General features: G+C 23.5%; 2 protein-coding genes and 1 long non-coding RNA gene across 8 annotated transcripts; 1 reads left to right on the top strand and 2 right to left on the bottom strand.

Annotated features, from left to right (window-relative positions):
• Positions 1-4,539: 4,539 nt before the first annotated feature.
• LOC102673537 (45 kDa calcium-binding protein) lies at positions 4,540-7,998 on the bottom strand. The gene is made up of 5 exons (XM_006607273.2): positions 7,483-7,998; positions 6,544-6,997; positions 5,976-6,239; positions 5,590-5,771; positions 4,540-5,468 (listed from the first exon to the last, which is right to left on the bottom strand). Exons 1-5 carry the CDS (start codon positions 7,498-7,500, stop codon positions 5,292-5,294), a joined length of 1,095 nt encoding a protein of 364 aa, XP_006607336.1. The 5' UTR covers positions 7,501-7,998; the 3' UTR covers positions 4,540-5,291.
• On the top strand, positions 7,875-8,738 carry LOC116186851. The gene is made up of 2 exons (XR_004151908.1): positions 7,875-8,010; positions 8,559-8,738. It is a non-coding gene; the product is annotated as an uncharacterized LOC116186851 (long non-coding RNA).
• A 433-nt stretch (positions 8,739-9,171) lies between these two features.
• Positions 9,172-16,972, bottom strand: LOC102673667 (sodium-coupled monocarboxylate transporter 1-like). Of its 6 annotated transcripts, XM_031515290.1 has the most exons (9): positions 15,619-16,111; positions 12,872-13,211; positions 12,271-12,496; positions 12,143-12,210; positions 11,584-11,879; positions 11,260-11,478; positions 10,925-11,108; positions 10,470-10,754; positions 9,396-10,364 (listed from the first exon to the last, which is right to left on the bottom strand). In XM_031515290.1, exons 2-9 carry the CDS (start codon positions 13,199-13,201, stop codon positions 10,116-10,118), a joined length of 1,857 nt encoding a protein of 618 aa, XP_031371150.1. In that variant the 5' UTR covers positions 13,202-13,211; positions 15,619-16,111; the 3' UTR covers positions 9,396-10,115. The 6 variants fall into 6 exon arrangements, with proteins under 6 accessions (XP_031371137.1, XP_006607338.1, XP_031371145.1 ...); XM_031515277.1 differs by lacking the exon at positions 15,619-16,111 and adding an exon at positions 16,804-16,972 and having other exon boundaries at positions 9,172-10,364; positions 12,143-12,496; XM_006607275.2 differs by lacking the exon at positions 15,619-16,111 and adding an exon at positions 13,977-14,293 and having other exon boundaries at positions 9,172-10,364; positions 12,143-12,496.
• Positions 16,973-18,576: the final 1,604 nt, after the last annotated feature.

The following is an 18,576-nucleotide window of genomic DNA, read 5'->3' as shown; positions in this document are numbered from 1 at the left end:
TATTGTTAAATATTAATTATTGTTAATATAAATAGTTACCCTATTTTCCAATATATTAACCCTATTTTTTAATTATAATTATATTATGCATATAATATAAATACTTTAAAATTATTTTATATAAATAATTTTATTTATATTTTTTTTATAATCGTTTAAATTAAATGTAACAAATTATTCTATGTAATTATTTTCAAAAAAATTGAACGAGATGATTATATTGCAAAATACAAAATACTTACGAAATTATTTTTGAAAGAAGGTCATGAAATATTCAAAAGAGTTGTTGAAAAAGCTTAGCGAGTTTTAATCAAATTAATGAAAGCCAGAAATCTTTTTCTATAAACTTCTCAAGGATTGAAAAAGTTTTAGTTGAGATCCTTTTCTGTTGAATCGATTTCGTACGCAATTTAGGGAGTGAAAGGTTGGAATTGATCAGAAGAGAATTTAAAGTTATTTGAGAAAGCAATCAAATTGCGAAATAAAACTTTTTTTCAGTATTTCATAGTACTTCTTGATTACTAATTTCTCAAAAGTAAAATTTTAATTAAATTCATCAAAGTAAGAGTAAAAAAAAAAAATAAAAGTATTCGTCAGAAATCTAAAAAAAAAAAAAAAAAAAAAAAAAAAAAAATAATAATAATAATAATAATGAAAGATACTTCAAGGAATAAAATACAATAGATGTTCTATAATATATATGATTAAACTAAATTAAACAAATTTATTTGATTAAAAAAAAAATTCATTAGAAATTATGAATGAAGTTCTTTCTTGAATCAATAATTTGCTTTACATTTTGATTATTAACTTTTCAGAAATAAAAAAAATTTTCTTAAAGAACGTAAGATAAAAAAATTTACAAAGAAATCTTAAAAAGAAATAAAATAAAATATAACAAACTTTGAAAGATTTAAAAGATTTAAAACAATAGGTTATTCTTCTCTACTAATATCTCTACTAATAATAGAATTAAATAGAATTAAATTTCTTGACATAAAGAAATTTAATTCATTAAGAAACAGAAGATCAAGAATAGAAAAGAATAAACAAAAGAATGACAAAATAATGAATATTGATACATGCAGTGATCGAGATGGAGGAAGAAGAGATGAGATCCAGCGGATGGATAAGATTATGCTGTCGAGGTGGAAACACTCCACCGCCGGACCGACCTGCCGAGTGAGTAATGATCATGGAACAATCGCCCGCATTTAGATCATTACCAGCATCGACGGTCGATCCTTCTCGCAACATCATACTAGTAGGTAAAAATGCACAGAAGCATGTGCTGTTGCATTTCTTCTTGGCAATCTCAACTCCTATCCCAATGACCAAATGAAATTCAATGTATTCCAATGACTTTTGCTTTGGATTATTTCATTGGTTGAAGTTAAGTTCTTCCTTCAATTCAATTTTTTATTTTTAAGTTCAGTTTTCTTAAAAGATATTTTTTGTAAAGATATAATAGATTTGATATCTTTAGAAATCTCCATAAGTCTTGTTGACTCTCTCTGGTTTTCTCTAGCTCTTCCTAGTTTTTTATCTTTTTTTATCTCTTTATTGAGTTTTTTGAGTTTGTAGTAAATTTTTCTCAATCTTCTCTTAATTGAATTATTTTAAAATTGATTTGTTTTGTATTTTTAGTTTTTGAATTTCTTGCAACTGTTCCTATTAAAATTTCTTTAAATTCTTTTTGATTACTTGAAATTTCTAAAATATAGATTTTACCTATATTTTGTTTTGTTTTTTAAGAGTTTTTCTATATTTTATTCATTGATGTCACAAAATGTCTTAAAATTTCTTTTGCATAAAACTCTTCTCTTGTATGATTTTCAATAATTTTTGTTTCTTTAAAGCTTTATAACTTTTTAACATTATTTTTATAATGCATTATTTATTGCATGCATAGAGTTTACATATTTATTAATGCTTCATATATATTGTTAGTTATTTGCATGATAAAATTTAAAATTTCTTCAAATTCTCAATTTTTATAAATCAATTTTTTTTTGAATTTTATTTTTATATTTATTATAACAAAAAATTTTTCTTGTTATGAATAAATTTCTTTTAAAAATTTTTCATGCATCAAAATAATAAATATATTGTTTTATTTAGTAAATATTAAAAAAAAATTTAAAGATACCTATGACAATAATAAAATTTTTTAATTAAATATAATCAGTAATATATGACTTTTGATTTATTTTTTAAGTTTTTTTTTCAAAATTTAAATATTTATTTGTTTATTTCTCAGAGATAAATCTCCAAAAAAATTTTGTTTTTCAATCTATGTTCCATGGTGAAAAGAATACTCTTATTAGAAATTTATCTTCCTTGGAAACCATCATCATTTCTGGTTTCAGAACAGCTGTTTGACCGGAGCCTTTTTGGACTCCTCAATCTTGGACAGAAGTTTCTAAATTCTTCTCAGATCATGAAGATGGGTTATGAATTTTTTTTAGATAATGAAGATATTTGATCAGCTTGAAGTTGTTTAAAAACTCAAAAATTGAATTTCAATTGGTGATTTGATTACAATGATGGATGATAATAATAATTATCCATTGTAGAATTTGAATTATTTGAAATTTTAAATGTTCTCATAAATTTCTTTTGATTGATAATCATGGAATTTTTTAAAAATAAAATTATGTAAAATATATTAACATGATAAGATGTTAATTGATAATTTATTAAAATATTTGTATGGATCTTCTGAAATAATGAAACAATCAATGGAAATGTAGAATTTAAATTCTTTCTATTGAAATATTGAAGAGATAAATTAATATAGGATAAAATTGTGGTGAATGAAATCATTGATCATAATTATTGAAAGTTAATGAATCCTGTGAATATATATTTTGTTCATTTTTTTCTTAATAAGAATTATTTAAAGTGAATAATGTAACATAGAAATTAAATATATATTTTAAAAAATTATTAAAAATCCATAAAATCCATAGAACTAATTTTTTAAGTAATAATAATTTATTACTTATATTATGTATTAGAAGAACAATTTATAAAAACAAAGTTCAACTGAGATTCAATTAATTTTTTTATATCTTTATTTAAAATAAAAAATACCAATATTTATAATTTTAATTTAATATATATATATACACTATTTGTACTTTTTAATATATTTATTGTCTATATAATACGTATCAAATTTGCATCTTTTATATTATATATCCGATACAATGGACGATATATTATATACTTTATTATTTTATCAAACATGCCAAACAATGCATCATATTTTGAAAAAAAAAATCAATTTCAATACATATACGTACAAAGAATAATCAGGGAAATAATAATATAAAATTGTGTACATAGAAGTTCAAAAACATGTCTATTCTTTAACATCGTCAAATGTATTGGAAAAAAAAAATCTCTGTAATTTATCATATGTTTACAAGGAAAATATAATTTTTATTGAAAAATCATACTAGAGGCAATCTAATCAAAAAAATAAAAATTGAAAAAATTGAAGTTTTGAAGATATATTTCCTCCAGTGTTTATTACATAAACAATAATAAAAATTGAAGGATCTAAAAATTTGAAGAAATATTGCCTCCAGTATTATTACATTGTTATTTTAAGTGAATGGAAAATTGAATGATTGTTTGAAGAAATAATTTTTATCAAATATTTGTGCAACATTTTCTTTATGAATATAGACTGATTACTGTAAAAAAGAATAATGTTTTTAAGCTTTATCAGAAACCGCAGGGTAATTAATCGTAAGTAATTATGCATCATTATGCTTGTACAACTTTGTAGCTGTGCGTTTTCTAAGATGTAAATAAATTATTGTGACATCTATAATTCTTAATGCATCAATTATTTGAGAGAATATTTTTTTTTTTGATAATTATAATTTTTATAATTTTTGTATTTAATTTCTTTGAAATTTAAATTAAATTATGAAATAAGAAATATTTAGAATTAATATTTTTATAATTAAAAACAATCTTTATTGCCATAATAAATTGTACAAAAACACGCTCTACAAAGTACAAGTTTGTTTCTTTAAAAAATAACATTTATAATTTTTATTTTATTTTATTTTATTTTATTTTTTTTTTAACAAATTTAGATCAACGTGAAACACATTATGTTCTTTATAAATATACATATATTTAAACACATTTATATAAATAGTTTTTAAATACACAAATTAATTCTATTTACATACACATACATATATGTTTATGTGTATATATATATATATAATATATAAAAGAAAATTTGACGGATTAGCAGTTTCGTTTAAAAATTTAAAAGAAAAATGAAAAAAGAAGAAAGTTTTATTAAATAAATAATTGCAGAAATTTAATAAAAGGACGGATTTGGTTTATCTCCTATTGTTTTCTCTAATTTTTATAATTTTATAATTTATATTTTACTATTATTTTCATTAATTTTTCATAATTTAAAAAAAATAATAAAAAATTAAAAATAATTTTATAAAAATAGTGGTTGTAATATAAAAAACTTTTTTCATCAATAAAATAATTCTGTAGATTAATAACTTTATTAATCTCAATCTACAGAAAATTTTATGTTATAAAAACTATCACAGACATGTTTTAAAAGCCCGTGAAACTATTCACTGTGCTTTTGAACGAACATACAAAATTCAGTGTTCAAAATTAATACTGGCGATTTATCTCCTCAAGAGAATTCTTTCAGCAGAAAAATAGAATTCTATGTTTAATTAATAATAGAAAAAATAACAGAAAAATATTTGCTTTCATGAAAATATAAATTTTTAATCTTCAATCTTAATTACTATTATTAAAATTTAAGTAGAAACTATATTAATTTGTCATTGGACGAATTTAAATAATTAGTAAAAGACAGTGTATTCTACAAAGAAATTTAAATTTTTAATATATTATTTAGACAGAGAAATTAAAGAAAATATTTTAGATAAAAAAATATGTGTAAAATATTTTCCAAATTTTCTTATTCCAAAATCCCATAGTGATCTTTAATAAAAATTTTTATCTTATATTATTAATAAATATTGTCTGCTTCGATAATAATAAAAGTTTTCTTAAAAAAATTCTGTGAAACCAAAATTGAGCGCATTTATTGCAAAAAAATCTCTTATAAGAAACTCTGTTAATTTAAGAGATTAGATTATTCCATAAAAAATAGCGCCCAATTTTCGTGAAAAATAGGAATTTCTTCTAAAATATTAAATAAGCATCCTCATATTTTTGTCTTGAAGATTATTCAAATTTAATTTCCTTTTAATTTTGATTATTTAAAATTCATCATGGAAACTTTTTTCTGTATCCACCATTTTGCTTCCTAGGAATAGATCCATTTTGCTCAGAATCTCGGATAAATTCAATTTTCCATCTAAATTGGTATCTGACACGCTGATTAAATGTTGGGCCTCTTGTATAGCGTGCCTTGGATTTCTTGGATCTATATACATCTGAAATAATATAAATAAATTTATAATTATTTAACAATATATTTTAATTAATTATTTTATTTTTAATTTTTATTTCTTTTTTTTTTTTTTAGTCCTGCTTGAGATGGTTAAGTGTACATACCAGAAGCTCTGTCCTATCGGCTTTTCCATTTTTATTCTTGTCGATAAGGTGTCTGAACTCCTTCCGTCTGTCTTCACTTCCTCCTATCATCTCATGTTTGTCTTCTTTTAATTCTAAACCCATCCCTTCTGCAGGTAAATCCGAAAATTCATCTTCTGTCAATTGTTCATCTCCATCGCGATCTAAAATAAAAATAAATATAAAAATTAATTACAAACTTATTATTATTAATATTGCAAGATAAATTATATTAATATCATGAAGAAGAAATTAGAAAAATTAATGCTATCGATGAAATTAATGCTTTATGAAGAAAAAAAAATGAAAAAAAACATAACATTGATATTTATGTAAAAATAATTTTATAAAGAAATAAGTTTCCACACCGAATTTTTCAAATAGATCTTCAACTATTTGTAATAATGCTCTATGACTGCTTTCAGGATGAGTAAAAGCTAAAAACTCATCGAGTGCCAATCTTTCCGGATCATTTCTGGCTGCTTCCGACCATCTGGCTCTGTCTCTCATTATATTCTCTTTCAAAGTTCGTGACATGTCGCTATGCTTCTTATCGTGCGAGCTCACATAGCTCTCAGGAAATCCGTGGGATCTGAGAAAGTACGCGTGATATTCTTCCCACGAGACCTCGCCTGAAATATTAAAATATAATAAGATTTTAAAAATCTCTTTCACATTTTTTATTATTCATTTTATTTGCAATATGAAAAAGTAGTTTTTGTTTTTTTCCTCTTTACTTTTGCTTTTTTAAATTTCTTCTACTAAAGAAATTTTTATCTGTATATTTTTTTATTTTAAAAATATTATTTTACGTTTAGTTTTTTTTTTAATCTTTTCTTTCTTTCAGATAATCATATTCATTATTAAGTTAGAAATACGATATTTATTTAATTTTTTAAAAATCTATCCAAGAATTATTATCAAGAGATTAATTACCATTTCGAGGATTATTATCTATCGCAGTGAATAAGCCAATATTCTCTTTCATAGCTCGGCTTATATGGTCCGTGATCTTTGTATGAATCCATCTGGCCAATTCCTGAATATCCAACAATTGATCATGATCGGTATCAGCTCTTTGAAATATATCTTCGAGTAATATTCTCGAATTTTCTTGATTCTCTTTCATATTCTTTATATTCTGATCTATTTCCTTGTAATGTTCCAAATCTCTTTTGTCGATCGTCATTGCCTCTAATTCTATGAAAAGATTCTCAGTCATAGATTCTTTATCATCTTGTATAGATATGGTGGACGTTAAGCTCTTTAAGGGCACGTTTCTATTGTACTTGAAAAAGAGTAGAGACAAATAGATAACGAAAGGCACAAGGATTGTCCAACGGATAAATCGGAAGCATCGCAAATCTGGCTTACAATTAACTTTGTGTATCTATGAAGAAATGATTAAGAAAAATGAAATTAGATAGAATTTGTGTATTTATAAAATACACAATTAAAATAAGATTGATATTCCTTGTTAAAAGGAATAATTTAAAGTTTATTCTTTTTTTATAAAATATAAAAAATATAAAAAAATATATAAAGTTTATTTCTAGAAAACTAAAATAATAGATAGGTCTTTTTCTTTTTTACTTTTCCTTTTATAAATTTAGAATCTTATAAATTTTAAGAATATTTATGAAAGGAAATGGAAAAAAGAGTTTTAATTCAATATCTATTTCCAAGAAATTAAGTTTTTAAGATTTAAATTTTTATCTTTCATCTTTTTTTTTTCTTAAGTTTAAGAATCTTAGAAATTTTAAAAATTCTTTATCTTTAAAGAAATTTGAAACCAATTCTAATAATCACTGCTAAAAAAGTTCTGAAAAAGCAGAAAAAGAAAAATAGATAAGAAAAGTATCCCAAGTTACTCACAAAATAGGAAAAATACATGACTGTTTAAATTTATAATGCAAAATCACTATAAATCACTATACATCTTCAATTCTCCCAACCTTATATATTTATGTTTTATTCTTAAATCATTATTAATTACATGTTCTGTCTCAGAAGAAGTATTTTTATCAACCATTGCCATCACAAGTAATAAATCTGTCACTTACAGGTCCCTGCACTAAACACTACTCACATCAATGATAATATGAACATTTCAATATACACTGATAGATTGTTTCAACTTATAACAACAATATAACAATTTCACAAATGAACTCAAATCTTGCATGCACTTTGGGAAAAACATTGAACAAGAAATGGAAAAAACTAATGTCAAAATGATAAATAATTTTTAAGTTAAAAAAATTTATGTTAAAAACATTGTAGATATATTTGAACTTCTATTAACTCTTTTATTCTTTGACAAAAAAAGTAAGTTTTGAGGAGAAGTTTAGTTGCACGTTGTATGGCGAAACGTTAACGGCGTATTGATCCACTTTCACTGTCGTATCCTTTCTCTCTATAATCCTCTCTCTTCCTCCTTTACTCTTTGTTCCACTTTTATCTCTATCTCTATCATTGTCTCTCTAATTAAATAGAGATAGTCTCTTGTTTCATAATTAAAATAATTATAATAATTGTTCATTTTGTTTTTGATCAATTGCATTAATTTTTGAGTTTTTCTTTTAAAATTAATATCTTCATTATTTCTGGATGTAAATATAAATTTTATTAAGGAATACTTGTTTTATTCTTTTTACTCCTGAAATGTTGTTTTTAGAAAATTTTGTCTAATTATAACAAATTATAACAAATATCTAGTTTCTTCTTTAAAGATTTGATTATTTTTCCAATTTTGGTATCTTATTTTATCTATTTTTTATTTATTTGTATTATTTTATTTATTTAAAGAATAAAAGAAGAAATCCATTGAATAATGGTATAAAAAATTTATTTATTTAAAGAAACATTATATAAAAGAAAAAATAAAAATGGATTTAATAAATCTATTTAATTCGTATATTTTTCTTCTTATGTACAAATATTTTATCTAGAAACGAAGAAACTTATTGAAAACATATTCATATATATTCTTTCTCTTATTATTAATTAATTATTTAAATATTTTCGCACGAAGAAACGAAGTACAGATCCGCAGTCAAGTGAAAAAATAATTTTTCATCTCCATGATAATAAAAAAAAAAGAAAAAAGAAAAAGAAAAAAGAAGATATAGAAGAAAAGAGGGGAAAAAATATTTCGGAGTTGACAAGGCGTTAAAAAGGAGATTCTTAAACGAATTGTCGATGTTTCGCCGCAAAAGAAACATCTCGGGGCGGAAATTATTTTAAAAAGCTGAAGAAAAATACATAAATTATTATAAAACCGATATGAAATTTTTTTTCTTGGAAATAGAAAAACTGGCATATTAAATTATATTTATGAAATTTAAAAAAAAAAGATAAAATATCAATGAAAAAATTGTACTTTATAAAAATAAATATCTTTTCATTGTCAAAACGAAGAGAAAATGCTTTAATAAAATAAATTTAAAATAAAAGTTAAAATAAAAGTTGTCGTTAAATTTAAATTTAATTTATGAAGACTATAAAAACATTTTTTTCTACATAAATATAAAGATATTTATATATAATTAAAATATATAAAAAAAAATTTAATAATTTTATTTTAAAACCGCCCACGAGAATTTTCTCGTTCAGAAATGGTTGAAATTCGCAAAATATATTAAGTATATAATAGATATAACAACTAGCAATATAAATAAACTATTTTACGCCTTTACAAATCATCTCCTGGCAAGAAGTCTTCTCTGAATATTCATAAATAGTCTCTCTCTAAATTAATAAACTATTTTCATTTTTAACTGTATTTAATTCCTGAATATGCACTGGCTATTTTTGTTGTATTGTTTTATTCCATAAATAATATTTTTTTTTCATGATTAATACTCTAAAAGGTATTTAATTGAGTTTTAAGAAAATAAGGAATCTCTATCAAAGAGATTATTTTGATTTAATTATCTGTGCTTCATTCTGTAACATTTGAATTTCAAAACTTTAAATTTACAATCTGTTTTTATCTATTTTTCAAGATAGAAATATTGTCAAGATAGAAATATTTCTTAATAGTCAATTTTTTTAATTCATCATATTTATAGAATGTTTATCAAAATGAAGCAATTTATAATTGTACTTGAAAAAACTTAAATTTCTAACATGATTAAATTACATATGGAACCTTGTGGAATAACTACTTAGCTCTCAGAAACTGAATTCAAGATCATTTCTGTATTCATAAATTCACTATTCAGCAAGCTCCATTAAAAACTAACACATAGAATTTTCTAGTGCAGTCAATATTTCTAGCTTACTATAAAACAACCTTAAAGAAATAAAAATAATGAATGGACTGTTACAATATTAGGAACTACTGCTTTTAAACAATTCTTTGGAATATCCTTATAATCTTCTAAAATATTCATATAATTTTCTAAAATAATTCAAATAATCACTCAGAATGCATTCAAATAATCACTCAGAATGCAACTTTTAGTTGCAAAATCTATTTTTATATACATAATAGATACTTTTCTTTATATCTTTGGACTTTTGGCATTTTCCATTTGAGATTTTTCATCATCTAATTCCAGACCAAAGTTTGTGATACCATGTACTTTATTAGCACACGGTTTTGTTTGCACATGAAACAAAGAAGCAATAGGTGGACTCAAAAGATCTTGATCAAGATCAGCTGGATTTTGAACACCTGTGAAAAAGCTTATGATCACACCTATCAACATTGTTAGGATGCATCCTATTGCACTATACCATAAATAACTGATCTGAAATAAAAAAAATTAATTTTTAGAATTTTTTTTGATAAATAATTAATTATCTAATCTTTATTTTTTTAATAAAAATAAAGAACAGGAAAAATTGATAATTACTTTATATATGGAATAAGTTTCATTATGATTGTTACTTGACTGATGATTGAAATTTGTGATTAAACTATTATTAGAACACTTATCAATTGACACAGGTTTGCTGTCCAAGTAAATTTGTCCATTTAAAACAGCAATTTGAGCTCCCAGACCAATCCACAGGATGATTATCAAACTGATGATGGCACCAGTAATTGCGCCTTTGGCATTTGCCCATGGGATGAACATCCCCAAAGAGAATAATCCTAATGTGATGCCTCCAACCATACCATTGAATGATAATGCAACCTAATTTAAGATTTATTTTTATTCTCTATATTGTTCAGAGATATTAAAATTAAATACTCTCAAAATTATATCCACATTAAACAAAGTTAAATATGAATTTAATTAAAAAATTATATTGAAAATTTTGAAAAATAATTTTGAAAAAAAAAATTCATTGAAAAAATTTATACTTGAAGAACACTGCCAAGTTGTTCCACAACGAAAACCAAAGCAAAACTAAGCGCTCCAAAAAAAATACTGATCCATCTAGCATAAATTGCACCTTTCCTCGCAGACATATCAATTTTGAATAATCCTTGTAGGATATCTTCGCAAGTTATAGCTGCCAATGAGTTCAAAGCACTTGCTACAGTTCTGAAAAATATCCCAAAAATCTTTTTTCACTCTATAGACACATTAAAATATTTATTTAAGAATTTTTTTATATTAAAAATTCTCTAATTAAAAAAAAATATATTTTCTAATTAAATTTCAAAGAAGAAATTGAAGGAGTTATAAAACATACCCCAAAGAAGCGGCGAAGATTCCAGCAACGAAGAAACCAGGTATCCCCTTGAGATTACCCATGAAATTCATTACGTATAGTGGCAATAATTGATCTTGGCCAGTTATGTTACCAGCCAAGAGAGGATCACAGTATTTATAAGTGTCATAAAGTATCATACCAGTCAAGAAATTTATGGTATATATTATAATCATGCCAAAAGCGGATACCCATAAAGCTCTGTAATAAAATGAAAAGTTAAAATAATCTAGAAGTAAAACATATTTAACACATTTTTTTTTTGTTATTTTTTAGTAATCTTCTTGAAGACATTCAGAAACATACGTTCTGACTTGACTAATGCTTCTAACGCTAAGATATTTTTGGACGGAAGCTTGATTACTGCAAAACATCGTTGTCCAGTATATGGTTCCACCTATCACCACGCTCCAAAAACTATGACGAACGGTTGGATTAGGATCCATATTGAAGAACTCTATTCTTCCAGATTTTTCATTAATTTGCCATATTGAAGAAAGTCCTCCTGCCCAGGAGAGACCGTATCCAGCTATGAGAAAAAGGGAACCAAGAAGAACTACTGCCTGGAAAGTGTCCGTCATTATGACGGCTTTCATTCCACCCTGATATAGGAAAAAAGAAAAAAATACGAAGAAAATTAATTGAAGAGAATTGAAATTTCGATAGAATTGTTTAGAAAAAAAGAAAGGAAAAAGATAGAAAAATGAAAAGAAGAAATACCTTAAGATGAAAAAAGGCAAAATTAGAAGAAAACTTTGAAACGAAAACATGATAGCTTTAAAAAAAATAAAAATATTAAAGTTAAAAGAAATTAATAAATATCAAACATATTTTTTCAAATAAAATTAAAAAGAGGAATAGGTACCTGTGACGCGTAGAAGATACAGACTACATAGACTAGAGTGACGGCTATGTAAGTATTTAAACCTGTGACTGTAAAAAGAGAAGAATAAATCAAGAGAATATGAGGATTAATTGAATCATGTTGCTCACCATGGCTTAAAGCTAACGCTGGCGCATATACGGCTACAGATGTATACAAGATCATCTGTAACATATAGAGACCACCGGCAAGTAGCCTGCAATATCGATTGAAACGAAGATTCAAATATTCATAACTCGAAGTTAATCTTAGCTTCATGTAAACAGGCAGGTACAAATAGGAGGTAATAGGTACAACGAAAATAAAAGCCAGACAGGTCATCCAAAATTGAGTGCCCTGAGAAATTGAAAAATATTTTCAAATGTAATAGCAATTTTCTTAAAATCAAAGTTTTATGATTAAATTACTCAAAATATTTAGAGTAATTTAAGAAAAGAAAAAAGATTTTTAAATATATTGATTATATATATAGATTAGAAATATTGTGATAAAATAAAGAAGAAATAATATTGAAGAAAAGAGAAAATAGAAATGAGAAGAAAAATTAAAAAATAAAAATATATAAAGAGATAAAAGAAAAAGAATTCTAGAATTCTTTTTTAGAATTTCAATTGCCAAACTGATCACTATTTCTTCTTTTAGATTCTACTATTCTCTAAAGCAATATGTTATTTTAAAATATTTAAACAAATAAAAAAAAGAGGAACATACATGTATATACATTTCTGTAGGATTTCCTAGGAGTTCAATAGCTGTAATGAAACTAGCAGCGAGAGACATTGCCATTGGAAATGTTCCCATGCTCGAACCTCCGAGCAAGAAGTCCTGGCTGGTTTCCTGCTTCTTAGCAATGAAACCATAGAAAGTGCCGATCAGGCATGAAATTATTAACATGGCAGCCAACACCGTGTAATCAACCCATGAAAAGTAATAAAGAAGTGAATATTTTTCAGTGTGTATTTCATTTACATCTTCAGATGGTCGTTGTTCTGCTGAAGAAATGGCCAAGAAGAAGTATAGTACCAAGAAACGTGACTTCATCTTTCAGGGGCTTGAACAGAAGGACAAAAATTTTCATTTTCTTCTTTAAGAAGATTATTTTATATTTTATATAATATAATCTTTTTTTATATATGTTTTAATATCAATTTTAATATCAATGAAGATGAAAAAAAAACTCGTAAGTAAAATAATCGATAGAAAATGTCAATTGTACTTGGCATTCAATATCCTTGAGCTGCATTTATGGATATTCGATATAATATTTCCTATAAATCTAGGATCATATGAAAGACACGATTGATCGACACTTCCGCACGATCTAGATTAATCTGTTATGCGAATCTGTTTAGTATCATTTTTCTCATATTTCGTCTTTCAAATCAAATCAATGAAATTTATCGAAAAGTTGAAATTTTATTTTTAATTTTTTAAATATAATTTTTTATAAATCTTTATTAATATATTTTTTATTTCTTAATTTTTTTTGAAATATTATTTATAAGATATATATATCATATTTTCCCCTATTATTTAATTACATATCTTTTTCAGATCAATTTCTCAAAGAAGAAAATAATTTTCGAAAAAATTTATAAAATCTTTCCCTATCTTTTCCTCTTTTTAAAGATCCTGAAATATTTTGATACAATCATGCTTTTATTTATTTTTATTTTTCTTCGTTTTTTACGTTTCATCTTTCTTCCATTGAATCCTAACCTGAAAATCATAATAATTGTGCGTATCGATCAGATATGAATATATACACAAACCGAATGGGTGTAATATCGTTTAGTCAACTGATTCTTTCTCTTACGTAAGCAAAGTGTAATGCACTGTATGCTTGCTTTGGTTGGAATGATGTGATTATTGAACGTATATGCTCCACCAATGGATGTAATTGTTTAGTAGGATTTGCACCATCGTTGTGGCTATTAACACGGGCGTTCGATCATCATTAAGAAATCTGGTTGTCTCTGGCTAGAACCAGTTAATTCAAAGGCGAACAGGTCCAGTTTATACAAACAGTATAGGAAAAGAGTAACAGAATAAGGGAGATCTCTTACAATACTGTAATCTGATCCATACGATGCATATAAATTTATTCAACTGTATTTTAATTAATATGCATAAATAATATTACAAGATAAATTTTCCATATTTTTTTCTTCAGATATAATGAGAGAAAAAATGACATTAAGTTCAGGAAGATATGATTTCTAATCAAATAATTTGGTTAAAAAATAAAATTTAGAGGAAAAAATAAATGAATTAGAAATTAGGATAAACTATGTGGAATTATTGATATCATTTTCGATGAAATATAAAAATTTAAAGGTTTCTGAAGTTTTTTTATGAAAGAAGAAATATATTTCTAAAAGAAATTTTGAAATTTCTTTTTAATGAAGAGAAATACATAATTATCTTGAAAATAGAAGAAGAATTGTTTGTATATTTGTTATAGATTTTAACTAAATTTTTTTACTATCGATAATATTCAATCGTCATTAAATTATAATTAAATTCTCATTAAGAATTTAATTTCTTCAAATTTAAATGATTTATATATTTTTTATTTTCAAAAGAAATATTGATTTTACTTACAATACTAATAATTATTTCATATTTTTAATATATTCTTATTGTAAAATTAAAATTTTTAAATGATTTATACAAATAACTTATTTATCTTTCGATTTGAATTAATTCTTTTCAAAAAGAAATAATATTTGATACATTGAAAAAAAGAAAAAATCATTTAAGTATTAAAAAAAAATATTCTTTCAGAATTGAAAAGTGATATTGGTTAATATACAGATTCACAAATTCAACCAATGATGTCATTAGACAATTTTGATTTAAAATTATGCGATAGAGATAGCAATTGTCATCAGACTTTCAATGAGAGACAAAGCACAGATTACAATCTATTTGGAATCTGACAAAATATAAAGTTACCATTATAAAGTTACTATTTTTTACACAAGAAAAGACAAATAAATCAATAAAGTAATTATTCATTTTTTTTTCATGATCTTTGTCTTGTAGAGATTCTTCAAAAATTTCCAAATAAAAAGTTAATTTAAAATATTTTAAATATTAGATTCTGAAAATTATATTTAAAAACAATTTAAAAAAATTCAATCTTTTTCATTGAAAACATATTTTATTTTCTCCAAACTTTAAGATCAATAACTATTCCAAAATATTAAATTATTAAATTTTAATAATTTTAAATTTTAATTTTAAGAAAAATTGAATTTTTTCAATAAAAGCATATGTATCACAAAACTCTTCAAAACTTCAAGATCAACAACTTGTTTTACATAAGTTTTTTAAAAGATTTTAACTCAAATTTTTGAATGTTTTCAAAGAAATCTATTATTTCAATCTTATTAAAAACACCAAGTATTTAAAACCAAGATATTAAAAAAAAATCTAAAATTAATGTATCTTACCTTTTTAAAAATGTTAAATTACTTCCAATCTTGGTAAATCTTCTCTGTATTAAGAAACAAGAAGAAAAAGAAAAGAAGAAAATGTTGATGAAAAGAAATATGAAAATAGTCCCTTAAGATATTAATGGTGTTCAATAATTGATAAAAATGTACGAAATTGCAGCTGAATGATCTTGCTGCTAGTCTTCCTAACGTAACGCATATATGAATTTTTTTTTAACCAATCACTGATTCGAACTGCTTGACCGGGAATGTATTAAAGAAGTGCAGATCGATTAATTAATTAAGATCTCTCGATTTTACGCGCCTCGTTTTGAACAGAGCCGGCGAATTAAGCGGAGAACGATTTCAGACTGTCGTTTTAATTGTCACATGTGTCCATTTATATGAACCAGCCCCTTCCAGAGTAACGAGTTTCTTGCATTCCGCAAACTTATGGAAACGATGATGATAATTACGCTTTAATCCGAAGGATTAGATGTATTTAGGATGAAAAAATATTCTGCGAAGAAGAAATAAATTCATGAATTTATTTATTCATTTTAATTTTGAAAAATTAAGGAAGATTATTGATTAAATGGTTGAAATTGAATTTAATCAATCGATTTTAAATTATATCAAAAATTAAAGAAGTAAAGAAATCAATGTGTTGTTGCAGTGTTGAAAGAAAAAGTGAAGAAAAAATATCGTAATTTCTGCGAAGAAGTAAGGTGAAATGAAAAAAAAAAAAGAAAAACTGTTAATTTTAATAAAAGAGAAAACTTCAGAAGAAGAAATGGAAATATCCATTTAATGGTATTGAATTTCATAATATTTTTGAAATCTTTTCTTTAATTTTTGGAATTATATATAATATTTTATAAAAAAAAAAAATTACACAAATGCAAAGAGAAGAAATATTTCATCATCAATTTCAAATCATAAAAGATATTAATGCGAAGATATTAAAAAGAAAAGAAGTACAACTGAAGAATATTTTAATTTAAAAAGAAAAAAAAAAGCATATGTCAATTTAAAAATATTGAAAAAAAAAATTAAATTGAAGAATATTTGCAAAAAAAATTCAAAAAGAAATAAAGAAAATTTAAATTTAAATGAAAAATTCTATTATTCTTATTTTTATTTCGTTAATGAAATTATTTTTTTCATCAATTAAGGAATCTCTTTCAATTTTTTTTAACTTACGATTTCTATCTTTTTATTTTCCATAGCTTGTATATGGTAACTCAAGAATTCATTTCATAAAACACCATAATGGAAGATATAAACTAGCAGTCGTTGGATTGGATTCTGTGATAATGAAAACTGATAAACTTGATAAACTATGTATCACTTCTCGCTCTATAAGATGAAAATTGAAACATGTAAAATTGACGAATGAGAATATAATCATAATGAGAATATAATCATAAAAACTGTGTTTACAGTTATTATGATTGAAGCAGGATTCAAGCGGTTGCTATTTAAAATCTTGTATGTAAATAGATATTATTCTTCAAATTTCTAAATTTTTGATACTTCTTGATATATTTACATTATATTTATGATAAAAATATGAAGAAAAAAAGATAAATTTGAGAAAAATTAAAGAATCTAAAAAATTAAAAATTAAAAATAATTATAAAAGATTGGAAAAATTAATGAATAAAGTAGCATCTAAAATAAATATTGAGAAGAATTAAAATTAATAATTAATAATAATCATAAATTATATAAAATTATTAAAAAAAACTTCGAAAAAAATTTATAATAATGCATAATAAATTTTCTATAGTTTTTATTCTTCTATTAATTTATATTCTTTATAGTATTTTTTATATAAACTTTGTATATTTCAGTAACAAAGAAATCATGGGTTTTTTTCAATGAGTCTATCATTTTATCGTTTTATTCGGATTTATTAATTGTAAAAAGAGAAAAAAAATAAAAAGAAAGAAAAAAAAGAAGTATTTTATCTAATCGTAAATTTGTTATTAGATTTATTAATACCTGACTCGTGTCTTAATTATTGTTAAACGTCAGGATAATGGAGAACAATTAAATGAATAAATTTTCCTCGGTAATCTTTATCAATCAACTATAGAAAATAATCTTCTGATTTTAAATAAAATAAAATTTCTTAAATGGAATAAGATTGTGTGGAATAATGGAATAAGATTAAGTGGAATAAGATTCATGGAAGATTTTAGATATTTATTAATAATTGCGATTTTAAAGAAAATCAGCAAAATATTAAAAAAGCATTATTATTTCGAAAAAGGAATTATTTTTAATTACATTGTAAATTTGGATTTATGATTGTGAATTTATTTAAATGAATTTGTATAGATTTTCTGAAGTTGAATTAAAAGAAAATATAATATATATGTATAAGAAGTTATGAAGTACTGAATATGATTAAAATTTTTTTAGAATTTCTTTATTAAGATATGGACAATTGAACATTAAGAATTATAATGTAATGTTTATATCTGAAGGCAAGGGATGATTGGAATAATTTATAACACAACGCGATTCAATGAAATTTTCATCCTGATTATACTATTTCTATTAAGAATGTATGACTCACATCAGTTAAATAAGTTACGTTGTTCATTGATAAATGAACATAGAACTAAACACCTATCGGTAATTATAAATTCAAAATGTCATATATATATTATTTGATATATTTCTTCTTTAAAAAAAAATTTTTCAAAACAATTTCCTAAAATTCAAATTAATATCATTATNATATATATACACACATTGTTATTGAATTATATAAATTATATATTTATTGAAAAATATAAATATAAATAAAAATATTAGCAATGAATGTATCATTAGTTTACTTTTGAAATATCGAAAAAAAATGAAATATTATATATTGAAGAAATATATAGAATATAATGACATTTTTTATCATTTCAATATAATAATAAGTTCATAATAATTATAATATATATAATATAATAA

The sequence above is a fragment of the Apis dorsata genome, unplaced genomic scaffold, assembly GCF_000469605.1.
Source record: "Apis dorsata unplaced genomic scaffold, Apis dorsata 1.3 scaffold_4, whole genome shotgun sequence".
In the NCBI taxonomy this organism is placed as follows: domain Eukaryota; kingdom Metazoa; phylum Arthropoda; class Insecta; order Hymenoptera; family Apidae; genus Apis; species Apis dorsata.
The sequence above is the reverse complement of the archived record's forward strand: the minus strand, read 5'-3'. Positions and strand labels throughout refer to the sequence as shown.